Source organism: Diplotaxodon limnothrissa, linkage group LG19, assembly GCF_057381915.1.
Source record: "Diplotaxodon limnothrissa isolate DT_005_m linkage group LG19, D_limnothrissa_male_GT1.1, whole genome shotgun sequence".
Taxonomy (NCBI): domain Eukaryota; kingdom Metazoa; phylum Chordata; class Actinopteri; order Cichliformes; family Cichlidae; genus Diplotaxodon; species Diplotaxodon limnothrissa.
The window spans coordinates 25,673,026-25,698,498 of NC_140614.1; the positions used below are offsets into that span (position 1 = coordinate 25,673,026).

A 25,473-nucleotide genomic window follows, 5' to 3' on the forward strand; every position below is an offset into this window, starting at 1 on the left:
ATAGGAGGTAATTGTGGAGTCAAGGGGTAACAGATGTCATATGACTCTCATTGAACCACTATAAAAAGGTGAGAAAATATATTTAGACACTTTAATTTCAATTACTGCGCTAAATACGGAAAATAAGAATTTTTGAAAAACGATGGACTCAGCTATAAAGATACTGCGTCTTCAGTTCTTTAAAATGTAAATAACTATTTTTAAAAATAAATCAGAAGTACAAACAAAAGAGCCATGTGTCTGAAATCGCTGCATGAACCCTTCGCTTTACATGAGACTGAGTGTTGCGGTACAAAATATAAACTTGATGGTCAAAGCTAAAAACTATTTGTTTCAGCCATCGTTTTTTTTTCATCCCCAGTGAGTGCCATAAATGTAAACGCAGAACCAAAACCATGGCTAGAAATGTGTTAAATCTGTCACGCTATTAGTGAAACTGTAGTTCACATACGCATTAGGGAGGCGTTCCCTTATTTCTCCCAGTCACCGTGCCTCTATTTCTCCATTACAACCTTTCCCTTAAAACAAAAGAACAAAAAACATAAGCGTTTTCCCTAACAGCACAGTTCATGTATTCCAGAGCCGCTGGACTGCAAAATACTTGAAGAATGTAACAGGAGAGCCTGTATCTTATCATTACTAATACCTACTCGTTTTTGCGTGCGTCGTTAACAGCCGACGAGAAGGCAGTTCCAGTGACCAACACGTCTTAGCTAGGCACCGCCTTCGCGCTACAAAGTAACCAATCATCTGTCGGCATACTCAGCTCCTTGGATTCTTCTACCAATCAACTCGGTGTTCACATGAAAGTAACCCCCTTCAACTTCCTAGCGGGAAGCAGCTATCGGGGACGGTACTAGGACTGCAGGAATTAAGAGTAAAGATCCCTTTTTCATGGTATTTATTGCTTTTGAGCTATTTTTTGCAGCATGTTGCACACAATAGACATGAAGCCGACTAATACCTTGGTGAGACCGAAGGTTTTACGTTATGATATGCCCTTAGTGTTTCGCAGGTGTAACATAAAGCTAGGTTTGGTTAGCGGTGCAGCTACTAAAACAGTAAAACAGCTGTTTTTGACAGCTGTCAATGACCTGACACCCTCGCAGGTCGCGTTGTCACAACTTTGTGCAGAAGCATGTGTTGATCAGATTCTCTTCCCCTCTTCAAAGATGAGACTGTCCCGAGCAGAATATAAAGAGATAGTGCGATGGACTGAAAAACTGAGACCTACACGCCGATGCATGAAGATACTGAAGGACAAGTTTCCAAGGTGAGTGTGTACACACTGGATTGCATTCAGTGTGTGTTTCCGTTGCATTTGCCAATTGACTGTTACTGTACTCCAAGTGCATATTAATGTCTGACATAGAAAGTAAACACCAAACTGCTGCGTATGAGCATCAGTTACCACACATTATAAAACAATGAGTCAAGACCAAAAGAAGCCCAAACAAGATGTCTTTGGATTATTGGAAATTAATTAATGTATCAGAAAGCTTGTTAATTTAAATTATATTGTTATCATCTGAGTACAGCTCCCCATAGCCAAGTAATCCCCCCCCCCCTCAGTTTTATCTCCTATTTTTCAGCATTTGTGATCCTATTTAATTCACTTGTTAAGATCACTAATTAATTCCACACAGGTTTCTGTATTGGCTTCCACCACAGCATTAGCCAGCGTTTTGCCATGCAGGTCCTGCACATCCAGAAATCGAAGAGAGAGGTTAATGGTTGTATTTGCCTTTCTCCTTGACACTGAAGGCCCTCCTGTTATTGACTGTAACATGTGTAATCCCCCAAGGCCTCCAGGACAGCATGGCTGATCCCGTCGAGGTCACTTACAAAGTCGCATGTATTTGGAGCTTCCTACTTCCATTGTGCCCTAATCACCAATCTAGAAGAAGGTATCAGGTCCCCAAAGGGGATGCCATGGAGTTTCAGTTTGCCTTTGTTCTCACTGTCAGCATTTTACGGAATATGTCATGCATATAAAATGCATCCAATATTGCTCATGTTTAAGCACTGAAACACTGAAGTCTGTCTAGCGTTTATTTCTTTTTTGTATTCTCACTCAAACTGCCTTTAACAAACATACCAAATGCCATCTTTTGTACTGGAGTGTAATAATTAAATGAAAACACTGCACCGTTTTCATTCCAGTAATTCTTCACAGTCTTCCTCTCCCAGAGGTGCTTGCTCTTTTGTTTAGTCTTGCTGGTTATTATTTTTACGTTCACTATAACCAATCTCGGGGAGGCCCTTGCTCTTTAAATCCCTGAGTCTCGTCACTGGGCCTGACAGACAGGCACGGCAGCAGTGTTTTCACAGTCTGCGAAATTATTCTGGTTGTCCAATCAGCTGAGCTGGGCTCTGGAGGGTTAGTGATTGGACTGGCAGGAAATCAGGCTCTTAAGACATAACATATCGACTAGGCCATCCATCATCTCTTAGCATGCGCTCAGGCACAGCAGTCAGCCACCCCCACCCCACACACCCCCTGTCCCCTTAGACTGTGTGGGAGCCCTGCCATTGCGTAAATATTGGCCAGGCTGGGCCTGGCAGTGGTTGGGTTGGAGGGGGTTTGGGGCTTTATTGTGGACAGGCTTGGACTAAGGGGATGGGCAAGAGAATTGGTTATTACAGTCAGGAGAATAGACAGTTGCATTGATACCAAATCATTTTGCAATATACTATACCTGTTTTCCAGGGGATGGAAACTGTTGAATAAATTGTAAATTCATGTGTTGTTTACAAGTATAATAGCAGAGGCATGAAGTTTATTTAGATAGTGATATTATTTTGCTACCCTGTAATTGTATTTTATTCAGGGTTTCTCTTTGGCCAACATAGCCAGAGCCAGCACTGTAATAAATATATATATTTTCAAACCTCATTTTGTTAATTGCAATATTATTTACTCAGTTAAAATCAATATTGAGTAGAAATGGCATGAAATGCACATATTTCTGTCAAAGAAAGTAGCACAGTCAGTGCCTTAATTGTATGCATGTAGTTAACCACTAAAGGCTGACTTTGAGTCAGTAAACACCATATAGTTTTCTTTTATGCTACATTAATCTGATTTATCCAATAAGTATATGAAAATACTTCACAGGTGAGCGTAAAGGCATCCTACTGATGTAATACATTTAGGTCTAGGGAGTTATTAGTTACTGACTTTAGGTGAAATCATAAATGATTTGATGGTCCTCTGTGGTCATTTTACAGTTCTGCTCTGGCTGAATTCATTTTTTTATGCAATTAAAGTTAAAATGTATTAATAAAAGGAGTTGATATAAAAAGGATCTTTCATCATATATTATAGCTACAGATCTACAGTAGATAGATGTTGACTAGGTTGAAAAAAATCTTTATTTGTTAAATTTCTTACAGTTCTTTCCCCTTTAGTTGTTTTTTTTTTTTTAAATTCTGTTAAAATAATCATTACCCCAAAGGATCTGAATGCTGTATAGAGTTCAAAATCATTTCATAGTCATTGCTTTTGATTGGGAACTTAAATGGAAGAGAATTTAAACTTGGAACAAAAAGATTGTTATAGGCCATTTCAAGGTAATTTCCACAGAGAGTCTGTCGGTCTTTTGCTTGTATTATGAAAAGCGTTTGTGGGAGGAGAGAGGGAGTGTCCTATAGACAGACAGAAAGAGAAAGATTGTGATGTGGAGTCCCTCATCTGTAACGGCTGCATAACACAGATGTTGGGAGTCATCTGTCAGCCTGGCCTCTCTTGCTGGGCCCGAGCTGCTCTGGGGGGAAAAGAATTGGACATGGTGCTGTCACTTTTTACCCCCACTCACAATGGAGGGACATGCAAATATCAACCCCCGTTCTTGCCCTCTCTTCTTTGCCCTCCTCTTAGCCAGTCGTGGTGTCCTGTCTACTATCTGGACTGTGGCTAGGCAGAAAAGGGGGATGGGGGGCCGATCGCAGGCTGGTGTGGGGGGAAATGTGACATCAGTCCCATCAGGTCCTTCTCTTGCCACATATTAGAATTGGAAATGATGGGCTGCTCTCTCAGGCCTTGCCTGTCTTCCCATGGGTCTAGAGGGGACCCCAGTCCTTCTACCACTTGTCCCCCGAGAGAGTTGGTGCAAGAAGGGCAAGATAAAGAGGGAGGGAATGTGAGAGTCCTCTGTGTCCTTCTGTGCTATATTATGAATGAATTGGGATGTAATGATCACCCCCCTCTTTAAAATGCCATTCAGCTCCTTATATGGCTTTCACAGTGATGAAAGTAAAAGAATGAGCAAAACGGGGCAGATGCGGCTGATTTGCAAAAAAGAAAAGCTTAAACAGTAAAGTGTGAAGCATCTTTCCCCACTAAACACAATCAGCGCCTCTCTTTTATTCACACACACACACATACACACACGCACAGACACAGTTCCCTGGTGAGGAGTCCCTGAACGTTTTTCGAATCGGGCCCTAATGTGCCGTTTTCATCAGCACTGAGGCGGGCTGCAATATGGTGCTGGAGCTCGCTCTGGGAATATGAATGTTGATTAAGCATGCGTTCAGCCTTTTGAAATTCTGAAGAAGTGTCAGAATAATGGATGTTGAGCAAATGTCAAGCATTTGTTAATTTCTCTGTTATTTGGGGTTTATCTAGCATGATCTTTGGAAGGAAAGTGCAGGGCAGGGTTGTTGTGGCATGTGCCATTGATATGATGATTTCTTGGCTACACTTTGTTTTTGATGGTAATATCTCAGCTCAGCATGAAGCTCAGGGAATTGCTCATTGATTATTTATTGTAGTCATATTGTTTACCTCTTTACATGGCGGTTAAAGTTAAGGATTTGATAACAGGTATAATATGGTGGAGAAAAAAAACATTAAATATCGCTTTTTTTTCCCAGTGTGTGGTATTTATTATTTGTTCACAGCTTTCAAGGGCTCATTGCCCACATTTTAGGTATATCAAAGTCTTGGCATATATGTATTAAATTCCTGGCTTGTTTCTCAGTTTTAACTTTGATTTCTACGATTGTCCCTGTGGAATCAACTGATTTTCTCTTTCCAGCTGCTGTGCTGTGAAGGTAGAACTCCACAAGTATTTTGTAGGCTGGAAGTGGCAATGACATTACCCAGAGACTGATCAAGTGCAGAGCCTGTGGGGCCAGCCCCGACAGCTTCCAGTGCATGGCCTCACACTTCTGGCTGCCCATATTGAACAAAACACAAACTGGCAGTTGGGGCTTAGGGGTACAACCCTTGAAGGCTGGCTAAATAATTCCACGCCTTTATGTGGTTAGATGAGCACTGGAAGGGTGAAGGGATGAATGAAGTGTTAGCAGAGAGAAGGTGTGGAAAGAAGAGAAGCTGAGTATACAACTTCATGTCAGGCTAAGGAGTTCATGAATAATAGATGTAATCAATTACTTGATTAGGAAGCAAAGGAATGGCTACTTCCTTCTCATATCAGAGGGATGTTGTCCAAGCACATTCCATAGAGTGCAAAGCCTTTTTGGCTCATTGGTCTAAAAACAAAGAGGTAAGCAGCTTGTTTTTGAGTTAGGCCTGATAGAAATTACATGGTCCCTTATCGTGAAGGTTAAAAACTGCATTTACTGGAGCGATAGACTGAGTAGGTCAATATTAGTAGAGTAAAACTATTGATATGGTACTCTAAGAATAAGAGCAGCATCTGCTGTACTGTATGCTAGTGTCAGTAGTAGTGTTGTCACTGAACCCCCCCAAAAAACATATGTACTCTGAGGGAAACCTACAGTTCAGCTGGGCAGTTATATCAGAGTCTCTAGCCTGGGGTTCTCTTTGCATACTGGAATCAATTGCAGACGAAGAATGAAACAAAATTGCCCAGAATGGTACAAGTTCCCCAGCTGCGCTTGGGGGAATAGGCAATTGGTCAGTGTAATGTGTTTCTTTGCCAGACCAGTGGACACTCGCCACTTGACGGATAGCATGAACCTCATTTTCTGTTTTCCATGAGAGCTTGCAGAAGCAGCAGTGACAGTAATTATGCTTTAACAATGGCAAAATACTATAGTTATAGCACGTCTTTGCACAGACGGAGTGGTGAAGATCCCTTGCTTTCAGGAGGAATCACAATTAGAGTGGTGATTGTAAAGGTTTTCTTGCTCTTTTTACCGCCATTATATAACAGCTCTGACAACTCAGGGCACCTCAACAGACAGAAATTTTAAAGATTGTAATAAAGTAAAGGAAGCTCAGTAGGGGTCATATTGTGCCTCTGCTAAAACCATTTCTGTCCATGGTCCCCTACAGCCTTGTAGGTTTGTATGGCCTGCTGCGGTAAGATTGTTGGGGGTGGGGGTTTCTTCACAGTACAAACTGGTGAGTCTTCCTTCAGATGGAGAAATATCTTGAAAATATTGTTTAAAAGTGACAAAAAAATTGCACAAAAATTTCTATAGCTTTCTAAAATGCAACAGTCATTATGTTAATTGTGCTTAAAAGGGAAAAAAAAGCCTTTATACTTGTTTTTGCAGAACAAAAATTGCAAATATTTAAACTCTAAACACGTGCGCTCATTGTGCAAGTATTTGTTTGAAGCTAAATGACACACTGAGATTTGTGTTTGTTTCTATCCGTTGTCAGAATATATCACATTTATACATTAATGTATAAAGATTTTTTTTTCAACTCATTTGTTTGGCTGCTGATGACGCTAGGCTTAGCTGAGAAACAGATGTTAGCATTTTGCCTATCAGCATGTGTAATTAACAACATTTGCATATCCAGCGTTTTAGCCCGTATTCAGCTGTATAAAATACTGATCTATAGCAAAGTAAGTGCTTCATATAGTATTGTCAGCACTCTTGTCTGAATGAGGTGTTTTGATGGTAAATAAACCTAAATATGTGAAAAAATAATGGAATTAAACTTCAATAATAATGTAATGTAGTATAGGTGTAGAATTTAAACTAAGCCTTATCCTCTCAGATTTCCTTGCACAAAATATTTCTTCCATGTCATTCCCTTCTGAAAATTGTTTCATCGCCAGCAGTAAAAATATGTGCTATTAGACAGTTCCATGCCCTGAAGAGTCACACCATTCAACACACTCTGCATGCAGATCCACCAAATGCTAAATACTGTCGCAGCATATGATACCAATGCCATTAGCCAGGTGGCTTTCATTACCCAAATTACAGCTATTGTTTATAATTAATTATTTGTAAATAGGAAGTTTCCAAATATAATTGATAGTTTGAATTTCCCTCATCTCCTATTAATTAGGTTGATGGGAATTTCAAGGCTTTTCACTGTGTTCGTGTTTAAGGCAATGATACAGCCTGAATGCACAAGAAAATAAGTTAATGCAGCACTCAAACTTGAATTTATCAGATTCACAGCCACTGGGTAACCTAGCTTAATAGAGCCTGAAGTACTGACCAGACAGCCATACCAGTTCAGTGACAAAGTGAAAGTCCCTAATTGTTTTTAATTTAATCTGCTGCTTTACTATTTTGGGTGCCAGTGCATATTAATGCTCTGTCTTATGTTGTAAGGAAGGGTAATTAGGTTGAGAGTGAATGATTCCCTAACCACTCTTCTGTCTCCCAACCTTCTGTTTCCCCATGTTCTAAATTATATCCGAAAGGGCAGATTTTTTATTTTCTGCTTTTTACATAAAAGCCACTGTAAGTGTGCACTGCAGTGTCACAGACTCTTGTCCGTGGCTCTTCAAATTATATTTTGTGTGTTCTTTGTTTGATGAGATTGATTTTTTTTTTTTTTAAGTAAGTGAAACAGCGATCAATGAACCCATATGTTGACCTTGGCAAGTGCATTAAAAAATAGCTTTCTTTATTTACACAATTCACAAAGGGCTCACGACTTCCTAGCTTTAGTCACAGAACTGTTTTAGGCTTCACTTTAGGAAGACAAGTGTCTAATATATGTTATTTTAAATATTCGTAGTCATTGTCAGTTACAACCACATCACCAAGAGATATTTAAATATTAGAAAAGGTGGAAAACCTTGTTACCTTATCATCTTATTTCAAAAAAATGTTCAAAGCTGTTTTATCATATCCTAACATTTCCATGTGTTGCATATTGACACTAAGCATTTGGCTGTGCGTATCATGTGTGCAATTCATAATAAAATGCAAGCTACAGGATTTGTTTAAGGCTAACAAAATACAGTCAGAAATGCAGCTGGTTTTAGAATAGTTAACAAATTGGGTTCATTTTTATAACCACTGAGACAGGACAGAGTTTCACAAACGCTTGTACTGTGTGGCAATGGGATACATGAATTATAGTAAAAATGTAATACTCCTGTTCAGTAGGCAGATCAAATCCTCGCTGTAAGACGGCAATTGGCTACATATTTTAGCATAAGGTGAGCTTACTGCGCCCAAGAGAGGACAGGCTGGATATACATTAATGTAAAGTCTGCAAAAACTTATTGTTAATGTCTGTTAAATAAAAAAAGGGGGATTATAGCAGCATAAAACTTGACAGACTCTATAAAATGCAAACAAGTCTTGGTTTTAATCCAGATATCTGCATTCAGCTCTTCATTTTGCCCCTTTTTAATGTTTTTCCTTTTTTTTTTTAAACTATTTCTTCACATCTCTAATTAGTTTAGTTCGAGTCTTGTTTTTGTGTCAATCTGCTTGAGGTAAAAATGAAAACACAAGTCCCCAAAGTTCTTAGTGTTTTTGAAACAGATATGTTTTCATAGATATTAAGCGTCGTTTATGTCCCTTTAAAGTTAACAGGCTATAGATTTAGCAATTAAGCAGTAATCATGCTCATTATAGAGAGTAATCCATTTAAAACGTAACAGATGTCTGGTCCGACAGGGGGATCATGATGGTCCCATGCCAACAATAAGGCTGTAATACTGTCGAAATGCTCAGGTGCAAGGTTGAAGTGTGGAAGAAATTTTTTCCCTCCCTTAAGTGTCCACATGTTGACAGTTGACCATTTAATGGCCCACTTAATTGCGGTGGCCCCTTCACCCCTAAGCATCATTATAAATTAATGCTGAGGGGGTAGACAATTTTTCCCCTCACACTCTGAGAACTTCCTTTGTCGTCTTCTTTACTTTTGTAACTTTGTGTGTGATGAGAATCGGGCTGCTTTAACATGTGGTGCTCGATTACACCAAAGTCTAGTATGTTTGATATGTGTGAACACTGTATACTGCCCCACGGGCATGGTACGATGATTTGTGTCCTGCTTCTTGATGAAGAGCCAAACTTGGGAGTGCACGAGACATACTTGAGTATCGTGTGCATCAGATGAAAAAATCTGTATCAAACACATGAGATGAGGTTTGAAGGATTGCACGACTGTGTGGACCGTCTTCATTTGCACACCCAAAACAAAACCACCAGTGACGTGAAATACTGCTCAACTTCGGAATACTTCAATAACATTATCAAGTTGTTAGAACTGTTGTGTCAGTAAGATTTGGTGCATGTTTTATTTTGCATATGGTGGTTGGGAAATAAGCAGGGAATTGAGGGGGGGGGGGGGGGGGGGGGTCGCAGTTGTTCTTGGACAGTGTACAAATTAATTGTACCTAATGTGGAAGTATCCTTAGCTGTTCTTCAGCTACAGGATTAAAATTGTTTAAAAGTGGTGTCTAGGGATCCCAAGAGGACTTCTTTGGTTCATCATAACAGGCTGAACTATTCCAATGGTTAAGATGCTTTCTTTAAAAAATGGTCACAGACAGACATTCCAGACAGAAATCAGGATTTGACATTCTTCTGGCTTTGTTTGCATGTCACAAGGGTATTTTACGGTTTCTAGTGATTGATGTCGGTGTCCTGTGTAGACTCAATATTTTAATACAGATTGGAAGCTTCAGCTTCTCATGAGTATTTACATACCATTCCCAGGTGACTTGTAATGAAAAGTCCATTAAATTTAACAATCAAGTGTACTGAGTGCAGTATATGGAGACATAAAACCACTTGTGAAAATTACGGAGCAGTTTGTGGGTGTGTGTGTATGAGAGCACACGTTTCTTTTTTTTTTTTTTTTTTTGTGATATGCAAGCTGAAGACGTGCACAGTCCAACTCCTATAATTTGTGTCACTCATTTAAATATCTGTAACTCTAAGGACACAATGGCAGCTAAGGTGGGTATCGAATGGGCTGCAAGTCCCTGTTGGAACTGTCTGTTTTCCGGGTTTGCCTCTTTGCCAGGTGTTTGACATTGACTGGAGCTGGAGATAAATGTAGCTTATGGCAACCCATGGAATTGACTGACTCTCGGGAGTCACATATAGTGAAAGTTTCCATTTCAAAGCCCATCCGTTACAGTGGGAATGATATAGAACGGTCCATATGCTATCAAAGAAAGTACTTTTTTTTCTTATGCGTGTCTACATGTTGTCATACACAAAAAAAGACACTCACAGTAGTCATCCACTTTGCAGATTAAAGTAAAAAGCATACACTTGGGTCAACATGTTTCTTGGAGAAGAAGAAGATTTTCATAAAAAATGTTTTTACACCACAACAATGGATTCACAATAAGACAATCCAGATATGATTGTGTAGCATTTCAGCTTTAATTTCATGGGTTTACCTAAAGTATTATATAGGAATTACATCCACCATTTCCACAATTGGTCATTTTTCACAAGCTCAGAAATCTAGCATTTGGTTATGTCCAACTGTTCCAGCTTCCACATATTTATAGTCATGCTAGTTTATCCACTTACTTTTAAACCTATGAAAACTATGACTGTAATTGCTAGTGAATACCACGCTTTACTCACTAGTTAAATATTGAACTGTGTCAATTATTTGCATAGATATAAATTTCTCTTCAATTTTGTTATCTTTAGGTTGGTTGGAGTTTTCTTGCCATCGTGTTACTTTATAATAGCAGACTCTGCACTTGAATTAAGATTAGTTTAGCACTTTCCTGGAGAGACAAAGGATAGAGGAAGATGCTACGTATTAATGACTAAATGAAAAAAACAAAAATGAGCTATATTTTTCTCATCTTTCATACCCCACACAGCCTCCCTTTTTTTCTTCCCCCACACCATCGTAGCAGGAATCCTTTTGTCAGAGGTGTTCATCTGGAACAACTTTGCCACACTTGTTTTCATGTTCTTTTAGATTACAGGGCAGCTGGCCCCAGCTTTGAAGCTCCCTTCTCCCTTTGTCTCTGTGCAATGCACTCTGGTAATTAACTTTGTCCTTCTTTTATTTGTTCCAGTCACTCGCAGTCCACTCTTCTGAGCATCTTCTCCCTGGAGTACCAGGTTAGAAGTTTTCTTCCTTTGTGAGCCCTGACAGGTGCCTAATTGAATGATGAATGTCCCTTTATTTCTTTGTAATTGAACTGCCAGCTTTCTGATTGGTTTGGAGGATGTCCCCCCCTCACCATACCCCCGTTTATTTCGCCCCACACCACCACCCCCTCCTCCTTCTCACGTTCACATTGAGGGCCTTTGCCTGCCTGAGCCTCAGTGGATGTCTGCCAAGCCTTCCCATCCATCTGTCTAATAACATCTAGCCCCTGCTTATTTGGTGGACCTGTAATAAATTATGCTAAACCATTATTATTCTGACAATAATAATTTCCCCGTGTAGTGCGGCTGTGTGTGCTAAATGTTTGCTGACTCGCACTGTCACTGCTGCTTTCCACGGCTGACAGTGGATGATGATAAATGGCCACTGCCGCCAGTGGCAGAAGGCAGCACAAGCAGAAAATGGAGTCATTTATCATCCCACTGACAGGTGTCAGTCACACTGCCCGTCTCTGTGGAATTACATTTTTTTGTGTGTAGTAGTTTTTAAATAAGTTGTTTTTAACCAGTGCTCTTCCGCTATATCCCCTGTTCTCCTTCTTCTCGGCAACGATGGCAATTGAATTGCGTAGAAATGTCAGGGTGTGAAATGTGGAATAATGTCATTGTTTGATCAAAAAAGGAGAAGTGAATACAGGGTTTGAATCAAGAAGGTAGATGGAGATAGCTGGTTTGAACGAGAGTGCCTTGGCACAGTTTGACCCTTACCAATATCATTGAAATTAAATTGCTGCTGCAATTGTTCATAAAGAATAGAGCATGGAAGAGAAGCCAAGGGTGAACAAGTTAGCATTTTAGTCAGGTCAACCGGAAATGGAAAGCACTTTGTGCCTAAAAATAGTACTAACTTAAGAGCTGTATCTATGCCTATGTGTATGTATCTGTGTGTATGTGTTAATTGTTTTAGCTATTATGATTATTATGCCATTAATCTTCATTTTTCTTCATATTATTATTACATTTAAAGAAATGGATCAAAAGGACATTCTCAAGACACCATGTGCCGGATGTTATTGAAAGCTACTACCAAAGGTATTGTGTTTCCGTGCTTTATATTGTTTTGTTTTCTTCTGTTTTCTTTCTAGATCGTTCTCCTTCTTTATCGTTTTCTCATCTCTCTTACTGTTTTTCTTCTTCCTTTAAATCGTTCACCGACCCCTGTGTGTGGCCTCCATGACAATTATAATCTCTTACAAACAAATCACCACCCACAGGATTCATTCCCGACCCCCACTTGCACCTGCTAGGCTAAAGCTCTGTTCTCCGTGTCAAACTGAAAGCAGGAAAGTAAATAAATAAACCAACCATTGGACATTTGCCTTACACACAGGCTTATGATGGGATGATTATCTGTAATTCAATGAGCATGGTTAAATTTAAAAAAAAGAAAAGAAAGAAAGAAAGAACTGAAAACAGACTGTATTGGGAAAAGCCTCTTTGCATATTGCAATTAGCCTTTATCTAGCTTATTAGGCCACTGTTCTGGAGAAAATAAAGCTGGATAATGCACTTCTAATCTACTTACAACAACAAACCTCTGAGATGATCTGGGTAAGATCTGAAGTGTGTTGCAGGTTTAGCTGGCGAGGGAAAAAAGGCTTTTTGGGCGGCAGGGGTTAACTAACTATCATATGCTTGTCTGGCTTCTTGGAAATTTGAAGCCCTTCAAGCAGTGCTGTTTTAACCACACGGAGCCTGCCATATGCCACCCAGGGCAAAGTCATCTGGGACATTAGCATGTCTTGGCTAGCCCGATCTAGCCCCCTTCTACCCTTCTGTCTGCCTTTGTGGGTCATGTTTTTTTTTTCACTACTCTTGTTATTCTTTGTTATAATGAAGGTATCTGAGTGAAGCCAAGGCACAGCCTACTGCTCCTGTCCTGCTTGAATTGGCCAATGAGGTAATGGCATAACTTTTTTTTTTCTGTCTTTTTACTTGCCAATGAAAAACACATCTGAGTTTATCCTTTATTTTTTCTATAAATGGATAGATAGCAGTTGGCTGCAGTTTTTGATTTTCTTCCTTGTCTGTTAGTCATTATCAAAATTGGTAAAATGGTTGGCTCAATTATCAATTATTTAATGTAATTAGCGCTCGGCTCCATTAAGCAGATGTGAAAATACTTTTTCTGTTTTATTATGTAATTTTCCAAATTGCAGTTGAGGCAGAGTTGATACAAACTGCGGACAGGTGAGACTGGGGTCATTAGTTAATTCCTCTCTTTATTATTTGATCTGTTATTTTCTTTGCGAGTTCAGTGAAGAATTTGTAGTCTTGTTGATGTAGCAGCAATTGTTTATGTGCAGCTTAAATCCATGTCATTCAGTGGTACAAAACTCAGGTAGGTTGGAAATTCATGCTGTAAGAAACCTGTTTCTTTCAGAATTTAAGTGATCACTTATATTTATTATATTTTAAACCTAGTTAGTAAATGTTTGCTATTTTTAGGGTAATGCCAAACTCTTGTTAAGTGTTCCAAAATATAAATCCAACTATACTATAGTCTCAATACACTACATCTTAGATGGTTACATTACTTCTTACTGAATGAATGAAAATCTTTGCATTCATTTTTTGTAAGTTCACGACATTTTTCGTCTTACAGATTATAAAGGAAGAGAAAAGGCCCGATAACCTTTTTAAACATTTAAATTTGCATTTGAATTTTGATTGGCGCGTGCACTAGGCAATGAAATTCGAGGGTCTCTTAATCTAAAATCACAGTAGTTCACATGCATCAGTGGTACCTCAAAGCCAACTGCCATTATTCATTCTCCGTTTAATTGACGCTTGATTTTTTTTTTTTTCTTGAAAGGATCCAATTCAGCTAAGAGATAACTGTCTATGAACCATTTAACTGTCATCTTAATATGCTACTTAACATTTAAACCAAGCACTCATGGTCTCCCAGACTGCTAATTGATGTAGTTTCATGTCTTTATGAGACAATATATCTCCAACAGAGGAAAATGATTAACAGTGATGAAAACTATTCATAGATATTTTTTTGCCCTTAGAAGAAGCTCATGAAACAGAGATGGACTCAACATTCACTGTTTCTATCTTTATGGGAATTTTATGCAAATATTACTTGAATATGGCATTAGAACAGGTGCAGTTGTGCTGCACTGTGCAACCCATTTTGGTTTACAGTTTGATAAAACCAGAGTTTTAATAAAAACGAATTCTTTTTAGGCTCTGTGATTCTTAGTCACATGTTAAACTCATGAAGGTATGTGTTATGACCAGGGAATGAAGATGGACTCATGATTAATATGAAAATTAGGGAGATGCATGTACCTCAACTAATCAGGTAGTCTTTATTCAGGCTGAGCCTGCATTGGTAATGTTGCCATTTTTCATGTGTCAGCTCTGATGCAGGTTACCAAGAATCTGATTTTCTCTGGTTATTCAGGGTTCGATGGTTTGAGTTGTGAGCCGGCCAGGAAGCACAGAGAGAAAGGAGGGAAGGGAGAAAAGAAAGTGAGGGGAAATTAAAAGAATTAGAGAGAAGAAAGAAAGCTACTGTAACTGCAGGTTACAAATGCAAGTCAGAGTCAGTACTATCAGAGGTCTTAATGAAGATGTAAACTCTTTGCTCACCCCTTAATTATTATAGACATGTTAAGCTTTTTTTTTTTTTTACTAGCTGCCTTCTTAGTGCAATATTATGGAGATGTTAACAAATACTACTGTGGGTAAAAAGACATTGTTTAGACAGAAGCATCTCTGCTCCCAGCGTTACAAGGAAGCATCACAGAAAAGATGAAACACTCCATTCTCACTGCAAGCTGAGGGCAAATTCACTTTTGGTCCCCAATTATGCTAACAAGAGGAAAAATGATCTTTGGCTGGAAGAATGTTGTTTCGTAATGAGCTGGCTAGGAATGGCAAAGTCTTCAAGCAATGTTTTAATTCCCTCTATACTGAGTAAGCTGTGAATTTTAGTAGTGAATGACTTAATGCATCTTCTTTTATTCGCCGTATATTGTTTCAGCATTAGCCAAATGTAGACCTTGGAAAAATATATCTTATGCTAATGCACCCATATATATTTTTTGTCATGCTGTTCTTTATAATAACTGTTGTATTTTTTTAATATGTTAATAAAACATTGTAATAATAACAACAATTTTAGTATGTAGGAATGTATTGCACTGATCAGAGAGACACATTCACCATCAGTCGTTCGTGCTCTCTTACCTGTCAACTTTTCTCCTTGCACTCGACCATAAACACTGCTCACCTCTAAGGTGTGTTTGTGTTCAAAGAGTGCTGCTGCCATAGGTTCTTTCCTTCCTATTAAGGACTACATTCCCACCATCCCTCAGGTGTGTCCTATTGGTTCCTATAGTTTTGCCTTGGTGATCATTCTATGATTAAAGCTCTCCATTGTCTCTTGCCTGGGCACAGTATGTGCTGCTTTTTCTTTCAAGATGAGAGACTCAGGTTGTCTGTTTGACAGAAGGAAAGGCAATTCAGCCAGGTAGCTTGGCTGTGTAATAAGCGATCTCTTGTTCCTGTGGGAAAGGTTGATGCAAAGCAATGCTTTCAAAGACCAATTTGCACGCGGATTGTCAAAAGTAAGGTCAAGGTTTTGAAACGCAATAATATAATTTAGAGCCATTACGATCATTATTATCTATGTGACATCAGCCAAAGGTAAACTGGCTGTGCAATTTCAATGTCGTAAGTCTTAGGCTCTTTAAAATATGTTTGCACTTCCAGCTGGATATATGGGATTTTTTTTCTCAAGCAATTCTTCAGAGAGGAATATAAATTCCACCATCTTTTAAGTGAATATTAATTCCTCATTGATAGTAAAGTCTGTTTTTATTTAAGCTGCTTGTCTTTTCTGTTGATTTTTTTCTTTCCTTTTATGTTTTTTTTTTTTTTTGTTTTTTGTTTTTTAAATCTGTGTAAAGGTGGATCTGTCTCCTGCGCTGATGGCTCGTATCATCCTGGACAGGTTTCTTCAGGGCCAGGATGGTGGAATGCGTGAGTAACACTTTTCCATTTCTCACTCTGTCCTTTCTATCATTCTCCCCATCAGTCTTAATTGTAGCACTTTGTCTTTTTAATCCCTTTCTGTTTGAGTCCCAATTCCAGTCTAGCTGCTGTATTTTCAGCCTGTCAAACCCTAATGAGAGATAGACCACATTTAGTAGTAGCTGCATCCCAGGGCACATGACTGGCAATTAAGTACTAGGAGGACCACCCACCTCTCAACTGCAGTGTGGATCAATGGTAGCTCACCTCATCAGTGTTATTTATAACACCCCTGATTTCTTCCCTCAGCCTCCTTCATCCCCCAATGCATCCATCTATCGCTAGCATTCTCCTCTTCTCTCATTCCCTTCTCTTCCTCGCTGCCTGCTGGGGTCTGCAGAGGAAATTGAGTTGAGGGAAGACTGTGGCAGAAAAAGCAAACCATTTCTAGGTAGTGCTGATGGACACACTGTGGGAGAACAAAATTACAGACACAAATATTGTTGTTGAATGTGTCAAAGATCTTTTCCAGAAATTGTGGGAATTGTTGCCCATGTGTAGTCTGGTTAGTGTCTTTCTCCTGTATTTGTCCAAAATTCCTGCGTTTTACCAGTTTTAGTCACATTGTTAATTTATAACAAAAAATAAACAACTCCCCCTCCTCTCCCCTCCCATCCCCACACTCTGGAACTTCCAGTATCACACATATGCATATTATTTTAGTGGGTCTATCCCGAGGACTTTCTGTCTGTGCAGTAGTCACTACTTTGAGAGCGAATCACATGATGTCAAAAAGACGTGCTTCCAATTTAATCAAGAAAGAGATTAAAGTGGATGTGTGTTATTTTCAACTTCGCCACAGCACAGCCATTTGTCAAAGTCAAAGATGTGATTGCTTTGGACCCACCGTTATCCGCTGCCTGTCAAAATACTAGTCTGAGCTGCTTGTAGAACAGGGCATTCATCCACAAGCACTATGTCTCAGATAATGGCACACTGCATCTGTCCATCTCCATACAGTGAAAAAATGTTTTATTATTGCTCAGAATAGATTTGTACCAGATGAAATGTTCTAGAAAATCCTTGTTTAATTTTGAGCAGAGTTACAGGCGTACAGCATCTCACTTTTTTGGATGCTAGCAAATAATATCATGCTCCTTCAAAGAATAATTTCACATGCAATGCATGTTGTAAATATTTGCATAATATATTATCTAGTGAAATAGATAATATATATTTAATATAAATATATATATATATATATATATATATATATATATATATATATATATATATATATATATATATATATATTAGTGCAGTAATTTGTTTCCACAAAGAAACAATGCAAGGATAATTGTCTTTCCTGACAATTAGCTAACAGGTTGGTTCAGTGCTATTGGCAGGCATATCTTTCATCCTCCCTCCAGCCTCGGACAGATCTCCAGTGTGCTTGTGTGTATTTGGGTGTTTTAGTCAGACTCTAGAGGAAGGGCAGGCAGGCTCACTGCAAAGATCAATAGACTTCTAAATAAGGGACATTACCTCCAACAGGGTGAGTGGCTTGCCTTTGCCTACCATTGTCGTTGTTTTTTTTTTTTTATTCCTCTTCTCTTTCCCCTTGCATTTAAGAGACACATGAATGGGGCCTTTGGGACTATGGAATATATGTACAATCACTAGTGCCGGATCAATACAGAGTTTTAAATTGTTTTTGTACCTTCCTAGTGTGTGGGGTTTTTTTTGGTTTGCTTTTTGCTTGCTTGTTGCAACCCCCTATCCCCCACCAATCCCACATCGTCCTTCCCACTAGCTACCCACACTGCCACACCTCAACATGACAACAGCACCAGCAAACTCCATCCCCCTTCCTTGAAGCAGAAATATTGGAGAGTGTTTCAGTCAAGCAAAGTGAAAGACTATCTGGTGATGCTTGTACATGAATCAATACAGTCAAAGCAGTTTTATTATGTATTGAATGCAATATCAACATCCATAATGGTCTTTGCTTCTTGTCTTTTGAAGCTGGGCAATAGGGAGGGTCACTTGTTCACCCAAATGACACAGCTTTAGTATATACACCAGAATTCCTTGCAGGGTAGTACTTTCTTTGTTTTTCTTTCCAGACTTGTATCCAGCTTATGTGTCAGGGTTGTGAATATGATAGAAAAGTTTTATGAAACTTTTTTTAAGTCAAGTGGTTATTATAAGTCTTTTTATTGGTTAAATCTATGTCTGTGTTGTTTATATAAATATACTGGATACTATATTTCATTTTATGAAAGTATACATAATGATAATAAAGCAAAATTGTATTGTTTTTAAATATTCAGTAATCTTGAGGAATACATTTTTAAATGATTACATTTTTTGTAAATATTTATACATTTTCAAATATTTCAAATAAGTGATTGAAAAAAAAAATGAAGATAATAATTTCACTGAATTTCAGTGAGCATGAATGTGCCAGCTCCACACAGAGAATCCCTCGCTGGCTGATGGATTCAAGTCGAGGACCTTCTTGTGAGGTCACAAGGGGTCATGCCTGCCAGTGCATGGGTCCTCTCATGTACTCCAGCTTCCTCTTACAATCCAAAGATGTGCATCTTAGAGTAACTGGTGATTGTAAATCGGGTATACATGAGAATATGAGCATGAATGGTCATCTGTCGCTGAGTTAGCCCTACGATTGACTGTCAACCTGTCTAGGGTGTGCCTCATTTCACGCCCTGATACCTGGGATAGGCTCCAGTCCCATCGCAACCCTGAATTGAATAAGCAGAAGAAGATAAATGAATGTGTGGATGGATGGAATTGCAGTGAATCCCAATAACGACAATTACTAGAGCTGAACTAACAATTGTGCATTTTAAAAGGTTTGCATTAACAGGAGTGGTAGGGACAGATCTCATGAAAACATTATTATAGGCACAGCTAACACATCTCAGCCCAATGAAAAGTTCTGTAAATGAAAGTATAACACTGCAGAGAGCTATACTGTCATTCCTATTCTGTATCATTAGATACAGGATGGTCGTATCTAGTAGTAGATTCAAAGTCACAGCAAAAACACTGGGGGAGCCAATGCTCTGTCTTCTCCCCCTCCTGCTATCTCTTCATCTTTCTTTCTATTCCTCCTTTGACAGGAGTTGATGTGCCTCTAGATTTAGACATACTTTTTGAGGAGGCAATTTTGCTAGCTATTTGACCTTTTCCATTTTCCCAAGGCCCAGCTCCAGATTAGATTGCTACTCCATGTTTTGTAACTATGTGATTCGACCGCCTTTAAGATTTATTGTCACATTCCTTTACAGAAGCCTTGTACGCAAGGTTATAAATGTCCCGTGTTTGATGTTAACACTGTGAGAATCTTAGTGTCTACTATGATCCTTTGGTTACTTGACAGGATTTATAATAACTTTAATGTTTCTCAGATAAAACGTGTTGATAACTGAATATTGTACTGGGTCTTATCGGAGCAAATTTTCAACGTGGTCGCTATGACTGTTATGGTCCCTTCCCTCTTGTGTTCAAGTGCTCCTCTCTTCTCTGTTACACCTCTCCAATGTGCAGAGATGGGGTGTGTATATGAAGCCTTTTTTTTCCAAATAATGAGAGCAAGGGCACTTCATTAGCAAGACGGGAGGGAGTAAGGAGGCAAAGACAGCATGAGTGTTAGTGTGTGCATGTGTGTATGCAAGGGGGCGGTTGCGAGGGAGGTAAGCAGCACCGTGGTACTTCACTTGACATGTATACTAATTACTCCTTTTCAGCAGAGAAGCTCCAGTCAGCCTCTGCCACAGTCTAATGGCCTGACCTGGGAAGCCTTTCTCCATAGCAGTGCCTCCCCAGATCTACTATTACTACACACACACGCACACATACACAGAGAAATGTGGAGTCTCATCTCACCGCTATCAGAAGGAATCAGGTGGAAGCAGATCAGTTCTGCCCCAGTAACCTCTTCAGGGACCGAGTTCCTCTTGCACAGGAGATACCACCTCATATCATCAACTAGCACCTACACACCACCACAGATAGTTTAAAAAGAAACACATACCCCCCCACCCCCTATCTCCCACTCTCTCTCTTTCCCATCTTCTGTTTTTTTTCTTTTTTCTCAGTGCGGGGGGATAAATTTAAAAGGAGTAAATTGGAAAATCAAATGAGGGCTTTAGGCAACCGCAGAGATTTGCAGAGCTGTCGGCCAGTGTTGGAGAGCCTCATCCATCATGTCCCACAAGTAGTCAATTCCTCTAGTATCTGTAAATGTTTTCAGATATTAGCCAATTTATATGCTCCGAGATTCATCATGGAAAATCAGCTTTAGCGGTGCACATTATCAGGACCTGTCTCTCCCTTGCTCCATGAAGTTTGATGAACGAGTGCCCCTCCACAGCTCAATGGCTTGCGCATGGGGAGTGTGCGGGGGTGTGGGCATATAGAGGAAATGGGTAACTGCCCACCCCCACCCGTGGAAAATAGTGGGTTTTTTAATTAATAAACAAACTTACAAAGGAGCTCATCAGTGTCAGGGGTAATAACAATCGTCATCCGTTATTGTTTATTACAGTCCTCCCTCAACAAATGTTGCTATTTAATGAGGTTTCTCTCTGTTTTTTTGTGTTTGCGATAATGACTTTTTCACCCTAGTGGAGAAAAGAGGAGTCCCAGTAGTTACAAATGAAAGAAAGTAAGCAATGAGAAAACATGCCAAGGTTCTGTTGCCGTTACCTTGCCTTATATAGTTTATCTTGTTTTGGAGTTGCATATGAAAACAGGCCTGCGATTTGTTTACACTGGTTGTTTTCTTTAGCAAATCCCTATGGAGGTGTAGCGTTTCACATCTATTATTCCCCTCTTCTCTGTTCCTTTTGTTCAGATGTTGACGGTGTGATATGGTGCCTTAGTCAGAATTTATACCAGCATGGGACAATTACAGTAAATTTGGTGAATGTTTACAAGGTGCAAAGTTGTGCTGCAGGGCTTTGTTCTCCGTGTCTAGTGTTCTACAGATTGTGCTTTTTATTTTTCTGCACGCATTTTTATGTGTGCCTCTGTATGTGCTTTGAGCGTGTGTATTTAAAGAGCATTGCTTGTGTGTTTTTGTTTCTGTGTGTGTATGTTTGCATATAGCAGAAAGGAGCTCAGGGTGTTCTAGAGGTGTGCTGCCATGCAAGGCGGGGGCGTCTTTAATAAATGTATGCTGATGTTCGAGGCTGCAACGATGCGAAGGATGCAAGGGCCCTGTTGTTATTTACTGCTGTGTTTGTGCACAGCAGCGAATCCTGGGCCTGCAAATGGCATTACAGCCCGTGATGAATGAGCATTAGGGTAAACTCATTTTAAAAGCATCCTGATTTATTAGCAGCCTGGCCTTCCATTTTCATCAGGTCAATGCTTGGCTGAAATTCCACAATGTCAGCGCCAAGGTCACCTCTTTATGGCTATTTTTAACCCCATCCCTCAAAAAGCGCAGACGAAAGAGATCCTGGCACTTATTATGGCCGTCGACAAAAAAATATCAAAGAGCTTGAGAGACAGGGAGAATTCTAGTCCTGAAAGTGTGTGTTATGTGAGAGACCAAAATGTGGTGGTGGTCAACCTCCAATTATGAGTGCTAGTAAGACAAGAGCTTTAATGGCTAACGTTTGCCTTCAGGGAGGTTTATTACACACTACTGTTTTGCAGAAACAGCGTCAAATCTATAAAAAGACCATTAGGAAGAGGGAAAAAATCAATCAAAATGCCATTAAAGTGGAATACATTGCCAATATTGCTGATGTGGTTGCGGGTCCTTTGATTTTCCTTCAGATTATTAGGCACAGTCGAGTAGTGACTTTGTTAAGGGAAACCAGTGTTGTTGGGGAGTAATATGTCTCCTGGCTTCATAAAGTTTGCTGCCTCATATTTCCCACTTTATTGATTATCCATTATCATTTGTCATGAGGTGTCCTAACTCAAGGGGAAAATATAACCCTCTTTCTTCACCACCACCCGCATTGCACAGGAGCATGGTATGGATCTGCGTGTGAAGGTACCAATCTCTGAGAAAAATGAGCAGAGAAATAAAGCACTGCCCTGTGCCTTGCAGCTCTAAGAGGGAGTGTGGGGTTATGGGATGGGCTGGGGGAGCACTGTAGCTGGCTGGGAGAGACTAAAACAGAAAGCAGGTTGCACAAAACAAGAAAAAAAAGCCTATGCAGGAAAAGATAGAGACGAAGAAAGGAGGAGGCGCTTTTGTTCTTCTTCCACCTCCTCTACTTTTTATTTCATCATAAGGTAGATGAGGGATCATAGCAATGGCTATCTTGTTTGTGGTAGTTTCCCTAAGTGTGTAGGGGATGAGAGCATAGAAAAGAACAGCCCGCCTTTTTTTTTTTTTTTTTTTTTTCACCCGCCTTTCTGTGGGTGAAATTTATCTAACAGAGGCCTAATGATCCAGATGGCTATCAATTGATTTATTACATTTTTTTGTAACTTTTTTTTTCAAAATTGTATTAATTTTTAAATAAGCCATCGTGTCTATAACCGTTATATACTGTGTGCAGTTTCCTAGATGCGCTTGAGAACTTCTGCGATGTTGGTATAGGCACCATCCATGCCTGAAATGTGAATAGAAACATTCCATGTATTGTCTCTAATGCGCCAAATCTGTCAGGCGCATGTGTACATATATATCACTAAAATGGTGTGCCTCAACCATTTCGTCACACGGTGATACAATCCATTTAATCCAAATCTTTTTTAAGAAATGATTTAAGGAATTTTTTGCTGTTGCAGTAACAGCGAGTCGATTCGCAGGCCTCCCTTTCTGATTTATAATGTTAGTAGAGCAAGAATAGGGATGAGAGATGCAGAATAGTCAGCGTTCATAACATAGATAAACTACATGAAGCGCCTGTGCTTTGGACTGAAACATTTATCTATAGAAAATCTGTACAGACACCAAGCAACCATCTAATAGGCTAGTGCAGAAATACTGTACACAGGTTGGTGGGTTAGAGGCTGTCCGGGCTGGTTTTGTTTATAACACTAACTGTTTTGCTTGGTTAAATCCAGCAGTTAGACATTTTCTTGAATAAAATTATGTGGTCATTATTTTTTTCCTTTTTCTGTCTGTCTCCCTCTCTTCTTTTGCTGTCTTATTCTCAGCATCTAAATCAGTCCTCAACAGCATGCTGAAGGAGCCATCTTTAATTCCAGACCAAATTTTGGCCAGTAATGTCTACCAAGTAAGGGTTTTAAGTTTTGTACTTAATTAACATTTTCCAGAGAACTGTTTAATTGCCTGAGAGAGATAATTCTATTTAATTATGTGAAATGTTATTATTTTAAGGCATTTGCTGTGTCTCTACTTAACAAATCGAAAATTGCTTGTGCACAGTGAGTTTTCAAAAAAAAATGGTACTCTACACCTGGCTGACAGACGGCATCAGCGGCTCATGTTTGCTGATGAGGTCACGTGAGAGCCGGCGGTCATGCCTGCCAGTCTGCCAGCATCTCCTGTGTTTTCTCCTTTTTTTTCCAGCAGTGTATGGGCTTCCCTCACCTCCCTTACACCCACCCACCCTTTTGGCACGCCATAATATTTCTTCCCCCTCTTTTCAGTGCACAATAAATGACTGCTGTTATGGACCGCTGGTAGACTGCATCAAACAGTATCCTATCCCATAAAATTTTAAGCCTGAAATTGACGAGGAGCTATTGAAGGGGATGAGATGTGTCTGGCTTCACCTGACATAAAAGTTCTGCTTCACAGAGGAAGTGTTTCATCCTGCCTGCCATCCCACTATCATCCATACAGGGGCTGGAAGGCGATGGAGGGAAGAGGAGGAGAGGATAGGCTGATCTAAATGCATCTCTATGTGCATGCTGTGAATCAGACCCAATGTTCTATGATACAAGAAAAGAAATATAATTCAAAAGCTTTTTGGAACAGGAAAAAGAGCTAATACTGTTACATACATATTTTTAAATGCATTTTAATTCATTACTATTTACTTCTGATCATTTTATTCAGATGTGCACTACAGAAAGTTTTTACTACATTTGTCTAACTTAAGGTAATGATTTATTATTCATTTATAATTAATTTGTCCACCTCATTACTATTCTTCCCACACACTTTCCCCACCTACACACACCCCCTACTCGTCTAGTAGGACCTTGGCTGTAGGGGCAGAATGGAGCTCGGGCTTTTTTAGGGGCAACCAGCTGGGTAGCAGATCAGCTATTTTCAAGGGGAGGAGAATTATTTGAGTCGGTGTACACGTGCACGTCCGTATGTTATTGTGTCTGTCCAGGCTTTCTTGCCCGTGGTGGGGCTGTGTTGTTCTGTTCATAGCCAGTCAACCTTGTCCCTATACCCTCCTTCCACATCCCCCCCTTTTTTAACATTCTGTGGCAGTCCTCTCAGTGTCAACTTAAAATCAGTTACTCTGCCACAGAGAGTTCATTATAACCACCGCACTGCTATGTTCTTTCAAAGAAGTCATCCACACATTGAATCAGTTGCGTGGCTACTAGTTACAGTATGTATAAATATATATATATTTATGTAATTAGAAACCATTTTGGTTGTTTTAGTTTTTAGAGGGTAATATATTTCTATAAGAGCTTCTTTTTCTCTTTCAAAAATAAAACCATCATCATTGCATATTTCCTTTTATGTGCCTTCAAGCTTTGCACATCCTTAATACAATATGGCATTTATTCTAAAAGTATTTTTTCTTCAAATATTATAAAGTACTAGGCAGAGTATCTCATCTATGCACTTTATGCATTTTGTCAAATTGGCATTTGTTTTTTCTTTCTTATTTAGATAATGCACTTCAGAGATTTGTTGTGAAAGCAGATTTAACTTGACCCGAACTCTGATTATGCTTTACTGTATGTTAGCATGAGGAGAAATGGCTTTTGCTTTGCATAGTAAATCAATAATGGAGAAGAGCAGATTCTTAACTGTAACTGATGGTAAACATGTGCATGTAGTCGAGCACTGAATTTTCTGGTTTCCAGAGAATTTAAATTTAAAAGTCAAATGTATCGTAGTATTGTTGGAATCCTTGACTCGATTCTCAGCGCCATAGGCCATGAGCATGAAGTGCTGCTCCGGGAAAAACTGAAGGAGAAGAACCTTTCCTTTCTGGGTAAGCCATCCTTTGACCTTCTCATTACATTTTA

At 39.4% G+C, this 25,473-nt stretch overlaps 1 protein-coding gene across 1 annotated transcript in view; it reads left to right on the top strand.

Moving 5' to 3' along the window:
* The first annotated feature begins 842 nt into the window (after nt 1-842).
* Nucleotides 843-25,473, top strand: part of cdin1 (CDAN1 interacting nuclease 1) — a 50,217-nt gene continuing 25,586 nt past the window's right edge. Inside the window, exons 1-9 of the mRNA XM_085342734.1 lie at nt 843-897; nt 1,173-1,273; nt 11,205-11,250; nt 12,266-12,330; nt 13,138-13,198; nt 16,224-16,296; nt 23,443-23,522; nt 23,899-23,948; nt 25,372-25,439. Of these exons, the coding sequence (XP_085198860.1) occupies nt 895-897; nt 1,173-1,273; nt 11,205-11,250; nt 12,266-12,330; nt 13,138-13,198; nt 16,224-16,296; nt 23,443-23,522; nt 23,899-23,948; nt 25,372-25,439 (547 nt within the window). The 5' untranslated portion in view covers nt 843-894. The remainder of the gene's footprint in view (nt 898-1,172; nt 1,274-11,204; nt 11,251-12,265; nt 12,331-13,137; nt 13,199-16,223; nt 16,297-23,442; nt 23,523-23,898; nt 23,949-25,371; nt 25,440-25,473) is intronic.